Source organism: Mustelus asterias, chromosome 30 (genome assembly GCF_964213995.1).
Source record: "Mustelus asterias chromosome 30, sMusAst1.hap1.1, whole genome shotgun sequence".
In the NCBI taxonomy this organism is placed as follows: Eukaryota; Metazoa; Chordata; class Chondrichthyes; order Carcharhiniformes; family Triakidae; genus Mustelus; species Mustelus asterias.
Window position 1 is genome coordinate 4253016 of NC_135830.1, and position 24785 is coordinate 4277800.

The 24785-nt window shown below is 47.8% G+C and overlaps 3 protein-coding genes across 3 annotated transcripts in view; 2 read left to right on the forward strand and 1 right to left on the reverse strand.

Moving 5' to 3' along the window:
• The window catches only part of LOC144480655 (uncharacterized), a 30493-nt gene extending 15819 nt beyond the window's left edge, over positions 1 to 14674 (forward strand). Inside the window, exons 2-3 of the mRNA XM_078200252.1 lie at positions 13508 to 14024; positions 14397 to 14674. Coding sequence (XP_078056378.1) covers positions 13508 to 14024; positions 14397 to 14674 — 795 coding nt within the window. The remainder of the gene's footprint in view (positions 1 to 13507; positions 14025 to 14396) is intronic.
• LOC144480702 (uncharacterized) overlaps positions 1 to 24785 on the reverse strand; it is a 130067-nt gene that overhangs the window by 56844 nt on the left and 48438 nt on the right. The gene's annotated exons all lie outside the window — the stretch shown is intronic.
• Positions 18373 to 21692, forward strand: LOC144480962 (uncharacterized). Its single transcript, XM_078200580.1, has 2 exons — positions 18373 to 18449; positions 18999 to 21692. Exon 2 carries the CDS (start codon positions 19076 to 19078, stop codon positions 20111 to 20113), a length of 1038 nt encoding a protein of 345 aa, XP_078056706.1. The 5' UTR covers positions 18373 to 18449; positions 18999 to 19075; the 3' UTR covers positions 20114 to 21692.

Genomic DNA, 24785 nt, shown 5'->3' on the forward strand with positions numbered 1-24785 from the left:
GAGAACTGTGGATAACCAGGCAAATTGAGGGATTGGTCAAAAAGAAAAGAGAGGCGTACGTTAGGTCCAGGCAGCTAAAAACGGAGGGAGCTCTGGAGGAATACAAAGAAAGTAGGAAAGAACTCAAATGAGGAATTAGAAGGGCAAAAAGGGGTCATGAAATGTCCTTGGCAGACAGGATTAAGGAGAATCCCAAGGCATTTTATTCATACATTAGGAACAAAAGGGTTGTCAGGGAAAAAATCAGACCTCTCAGGGACAAAAGTGGGGAATTATGCTGAGAGCCCAAAGAAGTAGGGGAGATCCTAAATGAATACTTTGCGTCGTTATTCACAAAGGAGAGGGATGTGTTGACTGGGAGTGTCTTGGAGGGGATTGTTGACCCGTTAGAGAAAATCTCCATTACAAGGGAGGAAGTGTTAGGTTTTTTAGGGAATATAAAGACTGACAAATCCCCAGGGCCTGATGGAATCTATCCCAGGCTGCTCAGGGAGATGAGAGATGAAATCGCTGGGCCTCTGACGCAAATCTTTGTCTCGTCACTGGACACAGGTGAGGTCCCAGAGGATTGAAGGATAGCTAATGTGGTCCTGTTATTTAAGAAGGGTAGGAAGGATAACCCGGGAAATTATAGGCCAGTGAGCTTGACGTCCATGGTCGGGAAGTTGTTGGAGAGGATTCTTAGAGATAGGATGTATGCGCATTTAGAAAGGAATAAACTCATTAACGATAGTCAGCATGGTTTTGTGAGAGGGAGGTCATGCCTCACTAACCTGGTGGAGTTTTTTGAAGAAGTGACTAGAATAGTTGGCAAGGGAAGGGCCGTGGATGTGGTCTATATGGACTTTAGTAAAGTGTTTGACAAAATCCCTCATGGTAGGTTGGTGCAAAAGGTTGGATCTCAAAGGGATAATGGGGGAGGTGGCTAGATGGGTGGAGAACTGGCTTGGTCACAGAAAACAGGGTGGTAGAGGAAGGGTCTTTTTCCAGCTGGATGCCTGTGACTAGTGGTGTTCCGCAGGGCTCTGTATTGGGACCTCTGCTGTTTGTGATTTATATAAATGATCTGGAAGAAGGTGTAACTGGGTTGATCAGTAAGTTTGCGGATGACAAAAAAAAATGTAGGGAGGAGCTATACGATAAATGGAAGAACCATAAAGGGTGTAGAGACGCAGAGGGACCTGGGTGTGCAAGTCCACAGATCTTTGAAGGTGACGTCACAGGTGGAGAAGGTGGTGAAGAAGGCATATGGCATGCTTGCCTTTATAGAACGGGGCATAGAGTATAAAAGTTGGGGTCTGATGTTGCAGATGTATAGAACGTTGGTTCGGCCGCATTTGGAATACTGCATCCAGTTCTGGTCGCCACACTACCAGAAGGACGTGGAGGCTTTGGAGAGAGTACAGAGGAGGTTTACCAGGATGTTGCCTGGTATGGAGGGGCTTGGTTATGAGGAGAGATTGGGGAAACTGGGGTTGTTCTCCTTGGAAAGACGGAGGATGAGGGGAGACTTAATAGAGGTGTATAAAATTATGAAAGGCATAGATAGGGTGAACGGTGGGAAGCTTTTCCCCGGGTCGGTGGTGACGTTCACGAGGGGTCATAGGTTCAAGGTGAAGGGGGGGAGGTTTAACACAGATATCAGAAGGACATATTTTACACAGAGGGTCATGGGGGCCTGGAATGTGTTGCCGGGCAAGGTGGTGGAGGCGGACACACTGGGAACGTTTAAGACTTATCTAGACAGCTATATGAACGGAGTGGGAATGGAGGGATACAAAAGAGTGGTCTAGTTTGGACCAGGGAGCGGCGCGGGCTAATTGTTCTTTGTTTCTCGTTTCAAGGCTTCATTCTATGATCATCTTGCTGGTGCCAGTACAGAGCGAGACTGCGGATAGTTGGGAACCTGTCTCGGGGGCAGGGAATTCAGATGGTGTTCGTAAAGCAGAAGTGGAAATGAATAGGGTTGGGAAGCATTTTCTGATCAGGGCCAGTGTGATCTCCTGGACTCGTTTCGATCGCCTCAGGGGGTCGGAGAGGAATTTCCCAGATTTTCTTTTCCCCATATTGGCCCTGGGGTTTTCACTCTGGGTTTTCGCCTCTCCCTGGAGATCACATGGTCTGGAATGGGGGGGTGGGGGTGAGTTAATAGGTTGTGATGAACAAAGCATCGTAGCTGTGAGGGACAGCTCGGTGGATAGGATATTAGGATGTAGATAGGCTGTAAAATTGGGCGGGGATCCTGGATTCAGGATTCAATCCTGGACCGGGGTGCGGCGCGGGCTTGGAGGGCCGAAGGGCCTGTTCCTGTGCTGTATTGTTCTTTGTTCTTCTTGTTCTTATGACACAAAAATGGCTGGACTTGCAGATAGTGAGGAACATTGTCAGAGGCTACAGAAGGATATAGATAGGCTGGAAATTTGGGCAAAGAAATGGCAGATGGAGTTCAATCCAGATAAATGCGAAGTGATGCATTTTGGTACAACTAACGTTGGGGGGAGCTATACGATAAATGGCAGAACCATAAAGGGTGTAGATACGCAGAGGGACCTGGGTGTGCAAGATCCTTGAAGGTGACGTCACAGGTGGAGAAGGTAGTGAATAAGGCATATGGCATGCTTGCCTTTATAGGACGGGGCATAGAGTATAAAAGTTGGGGTCTGATGTTGCAGATGTATAGAACGTTGGTTCGGCCGCATTTGGAATACTGCGTCCAGTTCTGGTCGCCACACTACCAGAAGGACGTGGAGGCCTTGGAGAGAGTACAGAGGAGGTTTACCAGGATGTTGCCTGGTATGGAGGGTCTTAGTTATGAGGAGAGATTGGGTAAACTGGGGTTGTTCTCACTGGAAAGACGGAGGATGAGGGGTGACCTAATAGAGGAGTATAAAATTATGAAAGGCATAGATAGGGTGAACGGTGGGAAGCTTTTTCCCAGGTCAGTGGTGACGTTCACGAGGGGTCATAGGTTCAAGGTGAGGGGGGGGGAGGTTTAATACGGATATCAGAAGGACGTATTTTACACAGAGGGTGGTGGGGGCCTGGAATGCGCTGCCGGACAAGGTGGTGGAGGCGGACACACTGGGAACGTTTAAGACTTATCTAGATAGCCACATGAACGGAGTGGGAATGGAGGGATACAAAAGAATGGTCTAGTTTGGAACCAGGGAGCGGCACGGGCTTGGAGGGCCGAAGGGCCTGTTCCTGTGCTGTATTGTTCTTTGTTCTTTGTCTGAGGTTCACAAAAAGCAGCGCCTGCAGTAGCCGTGAGCCGCCAGCAGATGGTGGCATTGTGTCACTTTAATCTCAAGATAGTGAAAGGGGTTTTTTCTGGTTTCCCCTCTGGGTTTTAAAAGGATCCTGTCCCTCTCTCCCTGATGTAACTTTATTATTGGAATCGGAAGGGGGAAATACCACTGCCACAAATTTAACATCACGCAATTAATTGTACATAAAAGGATGAAAGGAGTGTTTCCTGACTTTGAAAAGTGCTGAATTACCAAGGTGGGACAAGCCCGAGTCTATAAGAAAGGTGCATCTGTTCCCTCAACATGGAGAGTCCGAGAGCGGGAACTGCGAGAGCTTAATTTACGATACCAACAACAGTACGAGGGCTGAGAAGGACTTGGAGTATTTTTGCACAATGTCGCCTTCCACTGTGCACTTTCTATTCATGTATCTCTCAACAGTAAGTTGACCATTGTGGATTCAGGAACATTTACACAAAACCGCTTTCTGCCAATTTAATACAAATTGTCTGAACTCATCTCCAAATGTTTCAGCAAACTTAATTGCTAACCTCTCAGTAGAAAAAACTGACCAATGTTGAAAATTATGCTGGAAATTATTGAGCCAATGAGACATTCTCTAATTATATTAGCTGAATGTAAATGACTTCTGTACACAATGGGCCATTTACAGAGCAAACTTCAATTGGCATCTTTCAAATTGATCTAAAAAGGGCTAGAAGACTTGAGCCTCAATATACTGGTTACATTGTGTAAGTTCCAGTTAACTCCAGTTTTATAAGCTTGTGTTGGTAATTGTGTTGCTATCTTCCCCCTACACATTATTTTCAATACCCTCATCTGGTAAAGTTGGCTCCCATTTTGCATAAAAACCTTACTGATTTTTCACACATCCAAGGTGTAAATGAAAGTTTCTGACTCAAAAAATGCATAATGGGTACTTAATCTGCCACTGAAATGTCTTAAATTTGGTGTAGGTGCGCTGGGAATACATGCTGAAGCAGCTGTTTTTTAACTTGTACTTACATTTTTTAACTCTTTCCTACAGTTGCACATCTTTCTTTTGCAACCAACACTGAAAAGGCTGAGCTGCCTTCAGTTTTTCTGAGTGAAAATATTTTGGTGTTTGACGCGTGATATAACTCACGAGGCTAGAGATCCTCGAGGAAATAAAGGCTTTTATTAACTACTACAATAGAGCTACCATATATAATACACGATCCCAGACTGAGGGGTCCCAGACAGAGCAGTGACCTTTATACCTCTCCCAGGAGGCGGAGCCCGACTGGGATGTACCATAATAACTATAATACAGGTAGAACAGCCCAACCCTAACCCCAACAGCAACATGTAGAACAACCCAACCCTAACCCCAACAGCAACATATATACAGACTCATAGTACTGGCCAGACCCTGGCTCAGTACTACCTGGTGGGAACCAATGATGGTTCACCACATTCACCCCTCCTTTGAAGACAAAGGCCGGTGGGGTACAAAAAAAACACAGAACAATTGGTCATCGGTCTATAAGTTCAGATGGTCAGGGGAACCGCACCGTCGTTGTGACCTCCTCAACACCGGCGATGACACCGGAGTAGGCACTCGCGGTGGCGTTCTCCCCAAGGCGGTGTCCAACGGCTCCTCCAATGTCTCACGGGCCGGTAGACCCCGAGGTGGTGACAATCCACTGAGCTCGGACACGCCTTGAAGTGGCGACCATCTCCTGGACTCAGGCAAGCTGTACACGGGAGTAAGAGGGTTAAGTGAAGGTCCCGATGCTGCCCGCGCCGTGTCAGGAGGGGAAACAATAGTTGGGGGGTCTCTAACAGGAGGTATGGGAGCGACAGGGGTTTCCAAGCCCCCTGCTGGTGCCAGGTCTCGAATCGAGACCGTGTCCTCTCACCCGTCAGGGTATGCCACATAGGCATACTGAGGGTTGGCGTGGAGGAGATGGACCTGTTCGACCAACGGGTCGGACTTGCGGGCCCTAACATGTCGCCGCAGGAGGACAGGTCCTGAGTACGTCAACCAAGACAGTAATGAGGTCCCAGAGGAAGACTTCCGAGGGAATGAAAACAGCCTCTCGTGGGGAGTAGCATTGGTTGCCGTACACAGGAGGGAGCGAATGGAGTGGAGCACATCAGGGAGCACCTCTTGCCAACGGGAGACTGGAAGGCTTTTTGACTTCAACGCCAGTAAGACAGCCTTCCAGACTGTAGCATTCTCACGTTCCACCTGTCCGTTACCCCTAGGGTTGTAGCTCGTGGTTCTGCTCGAGGCAATCCCGTATGAGAGCAGGTATTGCCTCAAGTCATCGCTCATGAACAACGAGCCCCTATCGCTGTGGATGTAGCAGGGGTACCCGAACAGGGTGAAAAGATCACGAAATGCCTTGATAACCGTGGCAGCGGTTGTATCAGAACAGGGAATGACAAAAGGGAATCGTGAGTACTCATCAATGATATTGAGGAAGTACACATTCCGATCTGTCGAGGGAAGGGGGCCCTTAAAGTCCACACTCAGTCTTTCGAAGGGACGAGTGGCCTTAACGGGTTGTGCCCTGTCAGGTTGGTAAAAGTGCAGTTTGCATTCCGCGCATACCCGGCAGCTTCTAGTTATGGACCTGACATCCTCCACCGAGTAGGGTAGATTCCAGGCTTTTACGAAGTGGTAGAGCCGAGTGACCCCTGGATGGCAGAGGTCATTGTGGAGAGCCTGCAAACGGTCCTCCTGCATACTAGCGCATGTTCCATGCGACAGGGCATCCGAGGGCTCGTTGAGTTTCCCTGGACGATACACGATGTCGTAATTATAGGTGGAGAGTTCGATTCTCCACCTCAAGATCTTATCGTTCTTGATCTTGCCCCGTAACGTGTTATTGAACATGAACGCCACGGACCGCTGGTCCGTGATCAGGGTGAACCGTTTTCCCGCCAAGTAATGGCGCCAATGCCGGACGGCCTCCACAATGGCCTGGGCCTCCTTTTCCACCGCTGAATGTCGAATTTCGGGGCCTTGGAGGCTGCGAGAGAAAAAGGCGACGGGCCTGCTCGCCTGGTTAAGTGTGGCGGCCAGCGCGAAATCAGATGCATCGCTCTCCACCTGGAAGGGGATGGACTCATCGATAGCGTGCATCGTGGCATTCGTGATGTCGGCTTTTAGTTTTTCAAAGGCCAAACGAGCCTCTGGTGCTAGGGGAAAAGAGGTAGACTTGATGAGCGGACGGGCCCCGTTTGGGAACCCACTGCGCGTGGCAAGAGAAGAAGCCTAAGCATCTTCTCAGTGCTTTTGCGCTAGTGGGCAGGGGAAGTACGAGGGGGGGACGCACACGGTCTGGATCAGGGCCAAGGACCCCGTTTTCCACCACGTATCCGAGGATAGCCAGGCGGCGCGTGCGAAATACACACTTCTCCCTGTTGTAGGTCAGACTCAGGCGAGATGCAGTGCGCAGGAATCCAAGAAGATTGGTATCGTGGTCCTGCTGGTCATGGCCGCAGATGGTGATGCCATCCAGGCACGGGAAGGCAGCCCGCAGCCCGCTATGGTCCACCATTCGGTCCATAGCACGCTGGAAGACCGAGACCCCATTGGTGACCCCAAAAGGAACCCTTAGAAAATGGTACAAGCGACCATCCGCCTCAAAAGCCATGTATTGTCGGTCCTCTGGGTGAATGGGGAGCTGGTGGTAGGCAGACTTGAGGTCTATGGTGGAGAACACCCGGTACTGCGCAATCTGGTTGACCATGTCAGAAATGCGCGGGAGGGGATACGCATCCAGCTGCGTGTATCTATTAATGGTCTGACTATAGTCAATGACCATCCGGGGTTTGTTCCCACTCTTGACCACCACGACCTGCGCTCTCCAAGGACTAGCGCTAGATTGTATGATCCCTTCCTTGAGGAGCCGCTGAACCTCAGATCGAATGAAGATCCGATCCTCAGCACTGTAACGCCTGCTCTTAGTCGTGATGGGCTTGCAGCCTGGCACAAGATTCTGGAATAGGGAGGGTTTGGTAATCTTAAGCGTCGAGAGGCTACAGGTGGAGCGCGTTGGGCAATTTGGAGGCTGCTGTTCTCCCACTGAAAGCGGAGGGAGTGGCCCACCGTACTGTAGGGTTACACTCTTCAAGTGGACCATGAAATTTAGTCTGAGGAGTATTGGCGCACAAAGGTGCGATAACACCAGGAGCTTGAAGCTCTCGTAAACCGTGCTCTGCACCGTTAGATTTACCACGCAACTCCCTAGCATGGTGACAGACCGGGACCTTGATGCCATCGAAATTGTCTGCTTGACAGGTTTGATCTGGAGGCCACACCGCTTCACGGCATCTGGGTGAATAAAGCTCTCCGTGCTCCCGCTGTCAAACAGACAATAAATCATGCGTTTGTTTACCTGTATGTCCATCATGGACTTGTCGAGTCTGTGAGGCTTTGCCTGGTCCAGGATGATCGACGCCACCGTTGGTTCGTGGATGATGACGACCCCTGTTGGTCATTCGTGGTCGGTGCCGACCAAAATGGCTGCTCCCATAGGTCGCACGTGGGCGATGGCGCCGAAATCAGCAACCCCTGGTGGAATGGCGACGTCCTGGCCTCGCACGTGGAAGAAACCCTTGACGATGCCGACGACGAGGAACCCGGCTCCGGGGAGTCGCAGGCCGCACTGCTGTTCCTGGAAGTAAGTTTGGATCGACATACCTTCGAATAATGCCCCTTCTTGCCGCAGGCGGAGCACAACACCGCTTTAGCGGGTCATCGCTGCCGAGTGTGCTTCACTCCCCACAGAAGTAACACCGCGGGCCGCCTGGAGCTGCTGCCGTCGTCAGGCCCGAGGGTGGGCATGCCATCACGCAGCTTTTCGGACCCGCTGAACGAAGTGGGATCTGTGACTGCTCCTGCCACGCTGTCTCCACGTGGTCTTCGGGATACATCGCTAGGCTTTTGGAGGCCGTTTCTAGCATATCCGCTAGCTCTATAGACTTAGTGAGGTCGAGATTACCTTGCTCCAACAGTCGAAGTCGGATATAAGACGATCCGATTCCTGCCACAAACGCATCTCGAGCGAGGTCGTTCATGTTCTGGTCTGCCGACACTGCTTTGCAGTTACAGCCCCTGGCTAGCTGTAGGAGCTCGTACGCATACTGTTCCGTCGTTTTGCCGGGCTGCCGTCGTCGAGTGGCTAAGAGATATCGAGCATGCATCTCGTTTGGCGGTTTAATGTAGCGCTTCTTAAGAAGCTCGAGGGCCCCTTTGTAGTCGGTGGCCGCACGGATCGCTAAATATACAGCATCGCTTACCCTCGCGTGGAGGACCCGGAGTCTGTCATCGTCTGTGGTGACCGCTGCGGAGGCTTCGAGGTAGTCCTGAAAACATTTCAACCAGTGGTCGAAGGTGTTGGAGGCGCCCGCCGCACGTGGGTCCAGCGTAAGACGTTCGGGTTTTAACATTTGCTCCATGCTCTCTGTATCGTTTTTTTTTTCAACGACGAGTGTTCAATTAGTAGTCAATAAAATTGACGCGCGATATAACTCACGAGGCATGAGATGCTCGAGGAAATAAAGGCTTTTATTGACTAGTACAATAGAGCTACCATATATAATACACGACCCCAGACTGAGGGGTCCCAGACAGAGCAGTGACCTTTATACCTCTCCCAGGAGGCGGAGCCCGACTGGGATGTACCATAATAACTATAATACAGGTAGAACAGCCCAACCCTAACCCCAACAGCAACATGTAGAACAACCCAACCCTAACCCCAACAGCAACATATATACAGACTCATAGTACTGGCCAGACCCTGGCTCAGTACTACCTGGTGGGAACCAACGATGGTTCACCACAGTGTTACAAATATAAATTGTTTAATGAGCCACTTAAGTCTAGAAATTCAAAAATCACAACCACTGCATTCATTAACTTTATGAGCACCTCACCAGTATTTATTCTGTTATACTGTGACTCCTGGTTAAAATTTTTGGGAAAATATTTGTAGCACAATGAGGCCAAAATAGGGATTTGTTTGCAGTCCCTCCATGTGAAAGTAATTCATTGTACCTGGAGCACCCTGAAATATTTCTGTAGCAATGTCATCAAGTGCTGCGCAAATGCAAGTATTTTTTAACTGTTTGGTTGGGGTTGGATTTGGGGAGCGGTCAGAGCGCTAGGTTACCTTCTCCAATCCTCCTCCTACTGTTGTTCGTCAGTATCGGTATTTTGGAACAACATTGGCATGCCAGATATGTCAGGAGGTACCTCCGGTTTTTTATCTTTCCTTTGTTCGGCTGGCCGTTCTAATCCTTTTTCTCAGTTTTGTCTCTCATACTTCTCACATTCCCACTTCAACATTTCCCAAGTTTTAGAGTTTCCCTCATTATCACATTCACTGATCCCTCCCCTACGTGTATTATCCCCCCCTCCCCCTCCCCCCCTCCCCCTCCCCCCCTCCCCCTCCTCCCCCTCCCCCCCTCCCCCTCCTCCCCCTCCCCCCCCTCTCCCCCCCTCCCCCCCTCCCCCCCTCCCCCCCTCCCCCTCCCCCCTCCCCCCGTCCCCCTCCCCCCCCCTCCCCCCGTCTCCCCCTCCCCCTCCTCCCCTCCCCCTCCCCCCCTCCCCCCCTCCCCCTCCCCCCCTCCCCCTCCTCCCCCTCTCCCCCTCCCCCCCCTCCCCCTCTCCCCCTCCCTCCCCCTCCCCCTCTCCCCCTCCCCCTCTCCCCCCTCCCCCCCTCCCCCCCTCCCCCTCCCCCCTCCCCCCTCCCCCTCCCCCCTCCCCCCCTCCCCCTCCCCCCTCCCTCCCCCTCCCTCCCCCTCCCCCTCCCTCCCCCTCCCCCTCCCTCCCCCTCCCCCTCCCTCCCCCTCCCCCTCCCCCTCCCTCCCCCTCCCCCTCCCCCTCCCTCCCCCTCCCCCTCCCTCCCCCTCCCCCTCCCTCCCCCACCCCCTCCCTCCCCCTCCCTCCCCCTCCCTCCCTCCCCCTCCCTCCCCCTCCCTCCCCCTCCCTCCCCCTCCCCCTCCCTCTCCCCCTCCCCCTCCCTCTCCCCCTCCCTCTCCCCCGCCCTCTCCCCCTCCCTCCCCCCCTCCTCAGCTGGCCAACTTTGATTTCTCGGTTAATTCATCGGCTCTCCAATAGCCTCTTGTGTTTTAATACATTGATCTGCATCCCAAGTTCCCCCTAGTGGCCAATTTTCATTTCCCAGTTTTTTTTGTTTAAACACCCTGACAAGCTTCTGAGTAGCTCCTCGTCTTTCGGGTTTTCACGACACATTTTATATGAAGGGGTCCCATCCCCTGACTTATCCAAAGTTTGACCCATTGTTAAGAGATTTTGACCACTTGTGCTTCACGATCTGCAGTGCCTTGTTGCCTCTACGCCCAAAACAGTGTCCTGACCTTGGGTCCAAGGCTGCATGTTTGAGACAGGCACCTCCCTTCAATCGGCACAAGCAGTCACGTCTCCAACTTCACCTAATTCCCACCCTTTACTTTTAACACCTAACCCTCGGCCGAATTTTCCTCAGTGGGCTCCTGGGGTCGCGATCCCCGAACATCCACTTTCCACAGTGGGCTCCTGCGAACATCCACCTTTAACACCTAACCCTCAAACCGGGGGCCTCTGTACCACCCGGCTTCCCTAACCCTCAAACCGGGGGCCTCTGTACCACCCGGCTTCCCTAACCCTCAAACTGGGGGCTTCTATACCACCCGGCTTCCCTAACCCTCAAACCGGGGGCCTCTGTACCACCCGGCTTCCCTAACCCTCAAACTGGGGGCCTCTATACCACCCGGCTTCCCTAACCCTCAAACTGGGGGCTTCTATACCACCCGGCTTACCTAACCCTCAAACCGGGGGCCTCTATACCACTCGGCTTACCTAACCCTCAAACCGGGGGCCTCTATACCACCCGGCTTACCTAACCCTCAAACTGGGGGCTTCTATACCACTCGGCTTACCTAACCCTCAAACCGGGGGCCTCTATACCACTCGGCTTACCTAACCCTCAAACAGGGGGCCTCTATACCACCCGGCTTCCAACCCCTTACCTTTATCGGGCGTCTCCTCAATTCCCGACCCGAATCTTAGACCAGTCAGTGTTCAAGGACGTAAGTCGTCTCAGAGTTCCGTCAACACAGAGCCTCGGGGAATGAGGGGTCGACTGAGTAACAGGTTCAGTGAGAGAAACCAAGGTTTTAATTTTACCTTGTGGGCCCGTTCGTCTCACATAACCGACACCCAGATGATCACTTATTCAGTCCGCTTCGAAGGACAGCTATATATCTTGGAACCCTGCTGTCGCAGTGTCAATTGTTATGGTTCGTTTTCAGAAACCCTTACGTACTTGATGCAAGAGCAAAACACTGATCTTTATAAGAAAACCTAGTCCTTTATTTTTAAGCAAGTGCAAGCTTTTTGGAGAATCGCTTTTCTAACTCAGCACAGTGTTCTGAGTGTAGCCAAGCGATACTACTGCAACATGGGGGAAGGTTCCTCCCTTTATACTATTCTTACAGCAATTAGACACGTACACACTGTTGCTTCACCCAAATCACGTGTTTAGCCACAGCAAAATACAAAGACAATTTGAGAAAAAACATAAATATGTCGAACCCCCCTCCCCCCCGTCCCCCCGGTTGCCATAGAAACTACACGTCCACCATTGTTCCAGTGTGAGATAACAAACGTTTCCTATATATCTTGAAACGCTACACCACATAAAGCGCAAGTTATCTCCCAGAAACAAGGACACATTAGCAGAGTCCAGCCTCGACTGGTCTATTCGAGCAGGAGTTTATCTACAAGGGCAGGAGCAATTCAGAATAGGGAATATCTGCTGATTTTGAACAAATTGTGAACAACAACAAAATGTAGTTAAGTTTTTCAAATGGCCAAGATCACAGCAAATTCATGGGATGTTAACCCCTTCACATCTCAATACTCCATTGGCCTTTTTGTTTGCTTGCCTCACTTAACCTACCTGTTGCCCATTGCACACTCCTCAGGTTCACTTCACAAATTATTTTCCTTTGTGTGTCATGATCCTCTTTGATGTTATAACTGGACAGGAAGATCCTAGAATGGAATCCTGGCTCAAAAGACTGTAACTTTAACTTTTTCTTAGAAAACATAGAGGAACAGAATCATGGGACCGCTAATTAGTTTTAACAACAAAAGCATTTATTAAGTATGAAATTTGGATTATGATACATTATTTACATTATTTACTCCCTGCTTATCTTCGTAAGTATACACAGATTTTAAGGCTAACAGTGGTCACAAAGTGTATCTTAGGCTATGGTCTCAGTAACATACAGACTCTTTCATCACACAGGCTGGCTGTGGTTAGATACACTCCGCTCTGAACCCATGAATTACTGTGGATTTCTCCTCAAAATCCTTCCCAGGCGGTTCTTATACCGTGAGCCACCTTGTCTCACTGAACTCCGGCTTCCAAATAAATGATTTCAAATTCTGCTTTCGAAAAGACACTTTCAAATCTTCTTTTAAATAATGTCTTCCCTCATCTGCTTCAATCAATGTTTCATTTCCAGGTTTTACATCTCTCCCTTCAGGTTTCCTTTGTCTTAAAGGCTTTTACACAAACTCTGAGGTCCAGCCCCAAATTTTCACAGTTATTTCAAATAATGTCTCACAAAGTATAGTAATTTCTCACAAACATTAGCACTACTAATGAAAGGGTGGTACGGTGACACAGTGGTTAGCACTGCTGCCTCATAGTGCCAGGGACCCGGAATCAATTCCGGCCTTGGGTGACTGTGTGGAGTTTGTACGTTCTTCCTGTGTCTCCGTGGATTTCCTCCGGTGCTCAGGTTTCCTCCCACAGTCCAAAGATGTGCAGGTTAGGTAGGTTGGCCATGCTAAATTACCCCTTAGTGTCCAAAGGTGTGCAGGTTAGATGGATTAGTCATAGTAAATGTGTGGTTTTCAGGGGATAGGCCGGGGGATAAGACCTGGGTAAGATACTTTGTCAGAGTGTTGGTGCGGACTTGATGGGCTGAATGGCCTCCTGTAGGGATTCTATGATGCTACTGCAGATACATTTCTGGCTTCTCAAGATCCTTTTCAACTCCCCTCTGTGTCTTTATGGAACAGTAATCTGTTTTGGTTTCCGGGTTCCTCAATTCTGTTAACTCCAGACTTCTTGGAAACTTCTATTCAATTCTCTAGTTCCCTTTCCGACAGGCCCTTTATCACTCTTCACTTATTTTTTTAACCATTACTTCATTATATGGCTTTTCTTCTGGCAAAGCTGAGAGAAATGTTCCCTCTCTACTCTTCTGATGACGGTGATCACTCTGAAGATGAAGATGATGATCACTCTGAAGTTGATGATGATGATCACTCTGAAGATGATGACAGTGATCACTCTGAAGATGATGATGATGATCACTCTGAAGATGATGATGATGATCACTCTGAAGATGATGATGATGATCACTCTGAAGATGATGACGATGATCACTCTGAAGATGATGACGATGATCACTCTGAAGATGATGACGATGATCACTCTGAAGATGATGATGATGATCACTCTGAAGATGATGACGATGATCACTCTGAAGTTGATGACGGTGATCACTCTGAAGTTGATGACGATGATCACTCTGAAGATGATGACGATGATCACTCTGAAGATGATGATGATGATCACTCTGAAGATGATGACGATGATCACTCTGAAGATGATGATGATGATCACTCTGAAGATGATGACGATGATCCCTCTGAAGATGATGACGATGATCACTCTGAAGTTGATGACGGTGATCACTCTGAAGTTGATGACGATGATCACTCTGAAGATGATGACGGTGATCACTCTGAAGATGATGACGGTGATCACTCTGAAGATGATGACAGTGATCACTCTGAAGATGATGACGGTGATCACTCTGAAGATGATGACGGTGATCACTCTGAAGATGATGATGGTGATCACTCTGAAGTTGATTATGGTGATCACTCTGAAGATGATGACGGTGATCACTCTGAAGATGATGACGGTGATCACTCTGAAGATGATGATGATCACTCTGAAGATGATGATGATCACTCTGAAGATGATGATGATTGTGATCACTCTGAAGATGATGACGGTGATCACTCTGAAGCTGATGATTGTGATCAATCTGAAGATGATGATGATGATCACTCTGAAGATGATGACGATGATCACTCTGAAGATGATGATGATGATCACTCTGAAGATGATGACGATGATCACTCTGAAGTTGATGACGGTGATCACTCTGAAGATGATGACGGTGATCACTCTGAAGATGATGACGGTGATCACTCTGAAGTTGATGACGATGATCACTCTGAAGATGATGATGGTGATCACTCTGAAGATGATGATGATTGTGATCACTCTGAAGGAATTGGAATGTCTTTTGAAATTTTGTTCCAGTGATGAGTGTGTTAGTCAGAGACTCATTACCTGTTCTGTGTTCGATACATACAAAGATATAAATTAGGAGCAAATATCAGACACTTGAACCTGCTCTGTCATAGAATCATAGAATTTGACAGTGCAGAAGGACGCCATTTGACCCATCGAGTCTGCACCGATCACAATCCCACCCAGGCCCTATCCCCATTACCCCATGCATTTACCCAAGCTAGTCCCCCTGACACTAAGGGACAGTTTGGCATGGCCCATCCACCTAACTTGCACATCTGACATTCAGTAAGATTATGGTTGATCTGATTGTAAACTCAACTCGGCATTCCCACTTACGCTGTTAACCTTTCACCCCTTGTTAATAAAAAATGTATCGAGCTCTGCCTTCTAAGTATTCAAACACTCTGCTTCCAATGTCTTTTGAGGAAGAGAGTTCCAGTAACTCACGAACCTCTGAGAGAAAAGAATTCTCATCTCTGTCTTAAATGAACAACCCTTATTTTAAGCAGTGACCCCTAGCTCTAGATTCTCCCATTTGAGGAAACATACACTCCACATCTGCCTTGCCAAGACCACTCAGGATCTTACATGTTTCAATCAAGTCCCTTCTTACCCTCCTAAACTCCAGGGGACAAAACCCTCACCTGTTGAACCTTATCTAATAATTCCATTACATACTGGTTACACTCGACAGTATGTGGATCAGATTCAAGATGTTACGCAGATTCACCTCATGGTGAAGAGGGTTTAAGGAGCATGAAAGTTCTCCAGGTTTTCAGTTGATTTGATTTGATTTGATTTATTATTGTGACAAGTATTAGTATGAGTGAAAAGCATTGTTTCCTGTGCACTATACAAAGTATACTGTCCAGAAGGAAAGGAGATTTGATTTGATTTGATTTATTATTGTCACATGTATTAGCATACAGTGAAAAGTATTGTTTCTTGTGCACTATACAGACAGAGCATACCGTTCATAGATAAGGAAATGAGACAGTGCAGAATGTAGTGTTACAGTCATAGCTAGGGTGCAGAGAACGATCAGCTTAATGCAAGGTAGGTCCATTCAAAAGTCTGATGGCAACAGGGAAGAAACTGTTCTTGAGTCAGTTGGTACGTGACCTCAGACCTTTGTATCTTCTTCCCAACGGAAGAAGGTAGAAGAGAGAATGTCCTGGGTGTGTGGGGTCCTTTATTATGCTGATTGCTTTGCCGAAGCAGCGGAAGTGTAGACAGAGTCAATGAATGGAAGGCTGGTGTCCATGATGGATTGGGCTACATTCACAACCTTTTGTAATTTCTTGCAGTCTTGGGCAGAGCAGGAGCCATACCAAGCTGTGATACAACCAGAAAGAATGCTTTCTATGGTGCACCTGTAAAAGTTGGTGAGAGTCATAGCTGACATGCCAAAATTCCTTAGTCTTCTGAGTAAGTAGAGGCGTTGGTGGGCTTTCTTAACTATAGTGTCGGCATAGGGGGACCAGAATAGGTTGTTGGTGATCTGGACACCTAAAAACTTGAAGCTCTCGATCCTTTCTACCTCATTCCCATTGATGTAGACAGGGGCATGTTCTCCTTTATGCTTCCTGAAGTTGATGACAATCTCCTTCGTTTGTTGACATTGAGGGAGAGATTATTGTCGCCGCACCTGTTCACCAGATTCTCTATCTCTTTCCTGTACTCTGTCTCATCATTGTTTGAGATCCGACCCACTACGGTGCTGTCATCAGCAAACTTGAGAAGGAGTTGGAGGGGAATTTGGTCGCACACTCATAGGTGTATAAGGAGTATAGTAGGGGGCTGAGATCACAGCCTTGTGGGGCACCGGTGTTGAGGATGATCGTGCAGGAGGTGTTGTTGCCTATCCATACTGATTGTGGTCTGTGGGTTAGGAAGTTCAGGATCCAGTCACAGAGGGAGGTGCGAGGCCCAGGTCACGGTTTTTGGAGATGGGTTTTGTCGGTATAATGGTGTTGAAGGCTGAGCTGTAGTCAATAAATAGGAGTCTGCCATAAGTGTCTTCATTATGTTGGTGATACAGCGTTGAGTGCAGGGCCAGGGAGATGGCGTCTGCTGTGGACCTCTCGCGGCGGTAGGCAAACTGTAGTGGATCCAGGCATCCGGGAAGCTGGAATTGATTTGTGCCATGAGGGTGCAGAATGTAGTGTTACAATTATAGCTACGACTCTTGCCAACATTTACAGATGCAACATAGAAAGCATCTTTTCTGGTTATAGCACAACTTTGTACAGCTCCTGCTCTGAGCAAGACTGCAAGAAACTACAAAAGGTCGTGAATGTAGCCCAATCCATCACACAAGCCAGCCTCCCATCCATTGACTCTGTCAATACTTCCCACTGCCTCGACAAAGTAGCCAGCATAATTAAGAACCCCACGCACCTCGGACATACTCTCTTACACCTTGTTCCATCGGGAAAATGATACAAAAGTCTGAGGTCACGTACGAACTGACTCAAGAACAGCTTCTTCCCTGCTGCCATCAGACTTTTGAATGGACCTAGTTGATTTTTCTCTACACCCTAGCTATGACTATGATACTACATTCTGCACTCTCTCATTTCCCTCTTTATGAACGGTACACTTTGTCTGAATGGCGCACAAGAAACAATACTTTTCACTGTATACTAATACATGTGACAATAATAAATCAAAATCAAATCAAATCAAATGTTCTCTCAGGAATCCTGTCACGGCAGATGGTGGAATTTGAATTCAATAAAAATATCTGGAATTAAGAATCTACTGATAACCATGAAACCATTGCCAATTATCGCAAAAATACATCTGGTTCACTAATATTCTTTAGGGAAGGAAATCTGCCGTCCTTACCTGGTCTGGCCTCCAGAGCCACAGAGGGTCCTCTAAAATGGCCTAGCAAGCCACTCAGTTCAAGGACAACTAGGGTTGGACAATAAATGCTGGTGAGTTAGCAACACCCATATCCCACGAATAAATAAAATAAAACTTGATCATCCCATTTACTGACATGAAAACAATAATCTCTCGGGGAGACCATTGAGATACATCACCTTGCAATAATCGCTCGGGGAGACCATTCAGATACATCACCTTGCAATAATCGCTCGGGGAGACCATTCAGATACATCACCTTGCAATAATCGCTCGGGGAGACCATTGAGATACATCACCTTGCAATAATCGCTCGGGGAGACCATTCAGATACACCACCTTGCAATAATCGCTCGGGGAGACCATTCAGATACATCACCTTGCAATAATCGCTCGGGGAGACCATTCAGATACATCACCTCGCAAAGGGGTCTATTTAGTTTTTCCAACCGTTAACATTTGAGCTCTAAAAGTTCAAAGCTGTTGATATACACTCAGTGCATTCTTTCGCTCAGGAACTGTTAAAATGTTCTCTTTGAGAGAAAAAAAGACATCCGTTCACACCACCTGCTGAGATTCCATTAACTTCACATTGACATTTAGGATTTTTTTGGCTTTTAATAAAATCCAAAATGCAACTATGAAGCAGATCCCACGTACTTTGATGCTATGTCGCTGACTTAATTGTTGGATATCAATGACTCCGTCACAATTGTGGCAGAAAATATCCATTAACAACGGTGGTACCCAGAGAGCAGAGGGAGGGTGAATAAGCCCAATCTTCAGGACAGAAGGTCACTGCGCCGGCGCAGTGCTGCTCTGATTGGCGCATGCGCAGTGCGGGGTGTTGGCAGTGGTCAGATGGGGTGGTGTCGGAGTCGCAGGGAGAACAGAAACTGATTGGAGACGGCGGGTGAGTCAGGTCAAATGGGGCTGGTGGGTGAGAGGGGGGGCTTCATAAATACCTCGTGTAGGAAGGGGAAGTTCATAAAAAACGGGTTTAGGCTTGAAACCACAAATAATAATCTCGAGGCCCTGCGTTGGGACCGATTTTTCAGCCGCCATCTTTAGTGAACAATGGGGTGCGCGGCCGCCACCTTGATGAGGGGCAATGAGCGGCATGTGCGGCCTCCATCTTTATAGGGGGCATTGGGCAGCAGTGTACATGTATTGATGGGCCTTATGGTTTTTTCCTGCTCCTATTTCTCATGTTCTTATAGAGGCCAAAGTCTTGTGTAGACCGAGACCAGGCGGCAGGTTCCCTTCCCTGAAGGACATCAGTTGGGTTTTTTGCAATAAGCCAGCAGTTTACATGGTCTCTTTTTCCTAGTATCATAGAAATCATATCAACCCCACAAATTACCAGGTTCATTCAGCTCTATTTCACAACCTGCCTTTGTGTTCTTGTGAGTTCTGTCTCACTCCCTTTTTTCTGTTTTAAATCAATTTTATGGCTTTGCAGTTGGGAAACAAACATCACATCAAGATCAGACAGAATCTTCCAATTTATTGCAACCTGAATTTAGGTGAATTTTGAACATGGAAAGAAAAAGCACCGTTCACACTGGAGAGAAACCATGCAAATGTGGGGACTGTGAGGAAGAATTCAGATCCCCATCTGAGCTGGCAACTCATCAGCGCGGTCAGGCTGAGGAAAGGCTGGTTACCTGCCCTGAGTGTGGGAAGGGATTCACTCGATTGTCAGGGCTGCTGACACACCAGCGAATTCACACTGGGGAGCGGCCGTTCACTTGCTCCCAGTGTGGGAAGGGATTCACTCGATCGTCAGGGCTGCTGCAACACCAGCAAATTCACACGGATGAGAGACCATTTAAATGCTCAGACTGTGGGAAGGACTACAAAGTTTCTGCAAAACTGGTGCGCCATCAACGAGTTCACACTGACGAGAGACCATTCAGATGCTCCCACTGTGGGATCGGGTTCAGGGGATCAGAACAACTCGCTGAACACCAGCGAATTCACACCGGGGAGCGACCATTTACCTGCTTTGTTTGTGGGAAGGGATTCACTCAGTCATCCACCCTGCGGACACATGAGCGAGTTCACACCAGGGAGAGGCCGTTCACCTGCACCAAGTGTGGGAAGGGATTCACTGATTTATCCACCCTTCTCAAACACCAGCGAGTTCACACTTTTGAGAGACCTTTCAAATGCCCAGACTGCGACAAGTGCTATAAAAGTTCTGCAGAACTGATGCGCCATCAACGAGTTCACACTGATGAGAGACCGTTCAGGTGCTCTTACTGCGGGACTGGGTTCAGGGGATCAGAACAACTCGCTGCACACCAACGAATTCACACTGGGGAGAAACCATTCACCTGCCCTGTGTGTGGGAAAGGATTCACTCAGTTAGCTACACTGCTAATACACCAGCGAGTTCACACCGGGGAGAGACCGTACACTTGCACCGAATGTGGGAAGGGATTTGCTCAGTCCTCCACACTACTGACACACCAGCGAATTCATACTGGGGAGAGGCCGTTCACCTGCAGCAAGTGTGGGAAAGGATTCATTACCTCATCCAACCTGCGGACACACCAGCGAAATCACAAGTAAATACTGTGTCTTGGATTTTTCTGTAAATCCTATGCACAATTGATCCATGTCCATTGGCATCTGATTTTAGAGTCCTGCAGCACAGAAACAGGCCTTTCAGCTCACCATGTCTATACCGACCATCAAGTACCAATCTATACTAATCCCATTTACCAGCATTTGGTCCATAGGCTACTATGCCTTGGTGATTTGTGTGCTCATAAAGATGCTTTTTAGGTTTTCTGAGAGTACCTGCTTCCACCACACTCTGGGTGAAAAAATGTTTCCTCAGATCCCCTCTAAACCACTTACTCCTCAAGTTAAATCTATGCTCTCTATTAGAGAGTCATAGAGGTTTACATCATGGAAACAGGCCCTTCGGCCCAATTTGTCCATTCCCCCTGTTTTTACCATTAAGCTAATCCCAATTGCCTCCATATCTCTCTATATCATTCTTACCAATGTAACTGTCTAAATGCTTTTTAAAGGACAAAATTGTACCTCCTCTACGAATACCTCTGGCAGCTCATTCCAGACACTCACCACCATCAGTGAAAAAATTGCCCCTCTGGACCCTTTTGTATCTCTCCCTTCTCACCTTAAACCTATGCCCTCTAGTTTTAGACTCCCCTACCTTTGGGAAACAGTATTGATCATCTAGCTGATCTATGCCCCTCATTATTTTATCGATCTCTATAAGATCACCAGTAAGCCTCCAACACTCCAGCGAAGAAAGTCCCAGTCTATGCAGCCTCTACTTATAACTCAAACCATCAAGTTCCGGTAGCAACCTAGTAAACCTTTTCTGCATTCTTTATAGTTTAATAATATCCTTTCTATAATAGGGTGACCAGAACTGTACACAGTATTCCAAGTGTGGCCTTACCAATGTCTTGTACAACTTCAACAAGAAGTCCCGACTCCTGAATTCAATGTTCTGACTGATGAAACCAAGCATGCCGAATGCCGCCTTCACCTCCCCATCCACCTGTGACTCCACTTTCAAGGAGCTATTAACCTATCTTCCTAGATCTCTTTGTTCTATAACTCTCTTAGACACCTCTGCAATGGAGAAATGATTCTTACAATCTATCCACCTCTCATAATATTGGGCGGCACGGTGGCACAGTGGTTAGCATTGCTGCTTCATAGTGCCAGAGATCCGGGTTCGATTCCCGGCTTGGGTCACTCTCTGTGTGGATTTTGCACGTTCTCTGCATGGGTTTCCTCCGGGTGCTCCGTTTTCCTCCCACATTCTGAAACTCGTGCTGGTTAGGTGCATTGACCTGAACACGCACTACAATGTGGCTACTGGGGAAATTTCACAGTAACTTCATTTCAGTGTTAATATCAGCCTATTTGTGACTAATAAGTAAATGAACTAATAAATAAATGAATAAACTCTTGTCAAATACACCCGCAACCTTCTCTGTTCCAAGAAAAACAAACCCAGCCTATCCAGTCTCTCCTCAGAACTGTTTGACTGTCATTTTGTCATCTGAATTCATAAGTTGTTTAGCAGTTTGTGCTAAATTGGCAGAAATCATTTAAAAAATTAAACCCATTCCAGCATTATTGGAAACCCAGTAGATTAGTTAAATATGCATCCTTACTTGTGGAATAATTTAAAAATAAATAATTCATTAACAGATGTATTGGTAAGGCTGGTAATATCATAGAGACATAGAGGCTTACAGCATGGAAACAGGCCCTATGGCCCAACTTGTCCATGCCGCCTTTTTTTTTTAAAACCCCAAAGCTAATCCCAGTTTCCCGCATTTGGCCCATATCCCTCTATACCCATCGTACCCATGTAACTATCTAAATGTTTTTTTAAAGATAAAATTGTACCCGTCTCTACTACTATCTCTGGCAGCTTGTTCCAGACACTCACCACCCTCTGTGTGAAAAAATTGTCCCTCTGGACACTTTTGTATCTCTCCCCTCTCACCATAAACCTATGCCCTCTAGTTTTAGACTCCCCTACCTTTGGGAAAAGATATTGACTATCTACCTTGTCTATGCCCCTCATTATTTTATAGACCTCTATAAGGTCACCCCTCAGCCTCCTATGCTCCAGAGAGAAAAGTCCCAGTCTATTCAGCCTCTCCTTATAACTCAATCCATCAAGTCCCAGTAGCATCCTAGTAAATCTTTTCTGCACTCTTTCAAGTTTAATAATATCCTTTCTATAATAGGGTGACCAGAATTGCACACAGTATTCCAAGTGTGACCTTACCAATGTCTTGTACAACTTCAACAAGATTAGAAGATTAGAAACCCTACAGTGCAGAAGGAGGCCATTCGGCCCATCGAGTCTGCACCGACCACAATCCCACCCAGGCCCTCCCCCCACATATTTTACCCGCTAATCCCTCTAACCTATGCATCCCAGGACTCTAAGGGACAATTTTTAACCTGGCCAATCAACCTAACCCGCACATCTTTGGACTGTGGGAGGAAACCAGAGCACCCGGAGGAAACCCACGCAGACACGAGGAGAATGTGCAAACTCCACACAGACAGTGACCCGAGCCGGGAATCGAACCCGGGACCCTGGAGCTGTGAAGCAGCAGTGCTAACCACTGTGCTACCGTGCCGCCCCCACTGTGCTACCGTGCCGCCCCCACTGTGCTACCGTGCCGCCCAACTCCTGTATTCAATGTTCCGTGATGTCCCAACTCCTGTATTCAATGTTCTGACCAATGAAACCAAGCATGCCAAATGCCTTCTTCACCACTCTGTCCACCTGTGACTCCACTTTCAAGGAGCTATGAACATGTACCCCTAGATCTCTTTGTTCTGTAATTCTCCCCAACACCCTACCATTAACTGAGTAAGCCTTGCCCTGGTTCAATCTACCAAAATGCATCACCTCGCATTTGTCTAAATTAAACTCCATCTGCCATTCGTCAGCCCACTGGCCCAATTGATCAAGATCCCATTACAATTGGAGATAACTTTCTTCACTGTCCACTATGCCACCAATCTTGGTGTCATCTGCAAACTTACTAACCATGTCCCCTATATTCTCATCCAAATCATTAATATAAATGACAAATAACAGTGGGCCCAGCACTGATCCCTGAGGCACACCACTGGTCACAGGCCTCCAGTTTGAAAAACAACTCTCTACAACCATAGAAGCCAATTTTGTATCCATTTAGATACCTCACCCTGGATCCCATGAGATTTAACTTTATGCAACAACCTACCATGCGGTACCTTGTCAAAGGCCTTGCTAAAGTCCATGTAGACAACATCAACTGCACTGCCTTCATTAACGATAGAGGGTTGGCAGCAGGAGAAATACTTAATACAATTAATGTTACCAGAGAGGCAGTGCTGGGTAGACTAATGGGACTGAAGGTGGATAAGTCCCCGGGTCCGGATGGAATGCATCCCAGGGTATTGAAAGAAATGTCAGAGGTAATAGTGGATGCGTTAGTGATTATTTATCAAAACTCGTTGCATTCTGGGGTAGTGCCGGTTGATTGGAAAACGGCTAATGTTACGCCGCTGTTTAAAAAAGGAAGGAGACAAAAGGCGGGTAACAATAGGCTGGTCAGCTTAACGTCTGTAGTAGGGAAAATGCTGGAATCCATTATTAAAGAGGAGATAGCAGGGCATCTGGATAGAAATGGTTCGATCAATCAGACGCAGCATGGATTCATGAGGGGAAAGTCGTGCTTGACGAACATGTTGGATTTTTATGAAGATGTGACGAGGGCGGTTGATGGAGGAGAACCGGTGGATGCGGTGTTTTTGGATTTCCAAAAGGCGTTTGATAAGGTAAACCATAAAAGGCTACTGAAGAAGATTAGGGCACACGGAGTTGGGGGTAGTGTGTTAAAGTGGATTGGGGACTGGCTATCCGACAGGAAGCAAAGAGTCGGAATAAATGGGTGTTTTTCCGGTTGGAGGAAGGTAACTAGTGGCGTGCCGCAGGGATCGGTACTCGGGCCGCAACTATTTACCATTTATATAGATGATCTGGAGGAGGGGACGGAGTGTAGGATAACGAAGTTTGCAGACGACACAAAGATAAGTGGAAAAGTGAATCGTGTGGAGGACGGAGAAGATCTGCAGAGAGATTTGGACAGGCTGAGTGAGTGGGCGAGGATATGGCAAATGGAGTATAACGTTGAGAAATGCGAGGTTATACACTTTGGAGGAAATAATAACAAATGGGATTACTATCTCAATGGAAACAAATTAAAACATGCTACCGTGCAAAGGGACCTGGGGGTCCTTGTGCATGAGACGCAAAAGCCCAGTCTGCAGGTACAACAGGTGATCAAGAAGGCAAATGGGATGTTGGCCTATATTGCGAAGGGGATAGAATATAAAAGCAGGGATGTCTTGATGCACCTGTACAGGGCATTGGTGAGGCCGCAGCTGGAATACTGTGTGCAGTATTGGTCCCCTTATATGAGGAAGGATATATTGGCATTGGAGGGAGTGCAGAGAAGGTTCACCAGGTTGATACCGGAGATGAGGGGTTTGGATTATGAGGAGAGGCTGAGGAGATTGGGTTTGTACTCGTTGGAGTTTAGAAGGATGAGGGGGGATCTTATGGAGACTTATAAGATAATGCGGGGGCTGGATAGGGTGGAGGCGGAGAGATTCTTTCCACTTAGTAAGGAAGTTAAAACTAGAGGACACAGCCTCAAAATAAAGGGGGGTCGGTTTA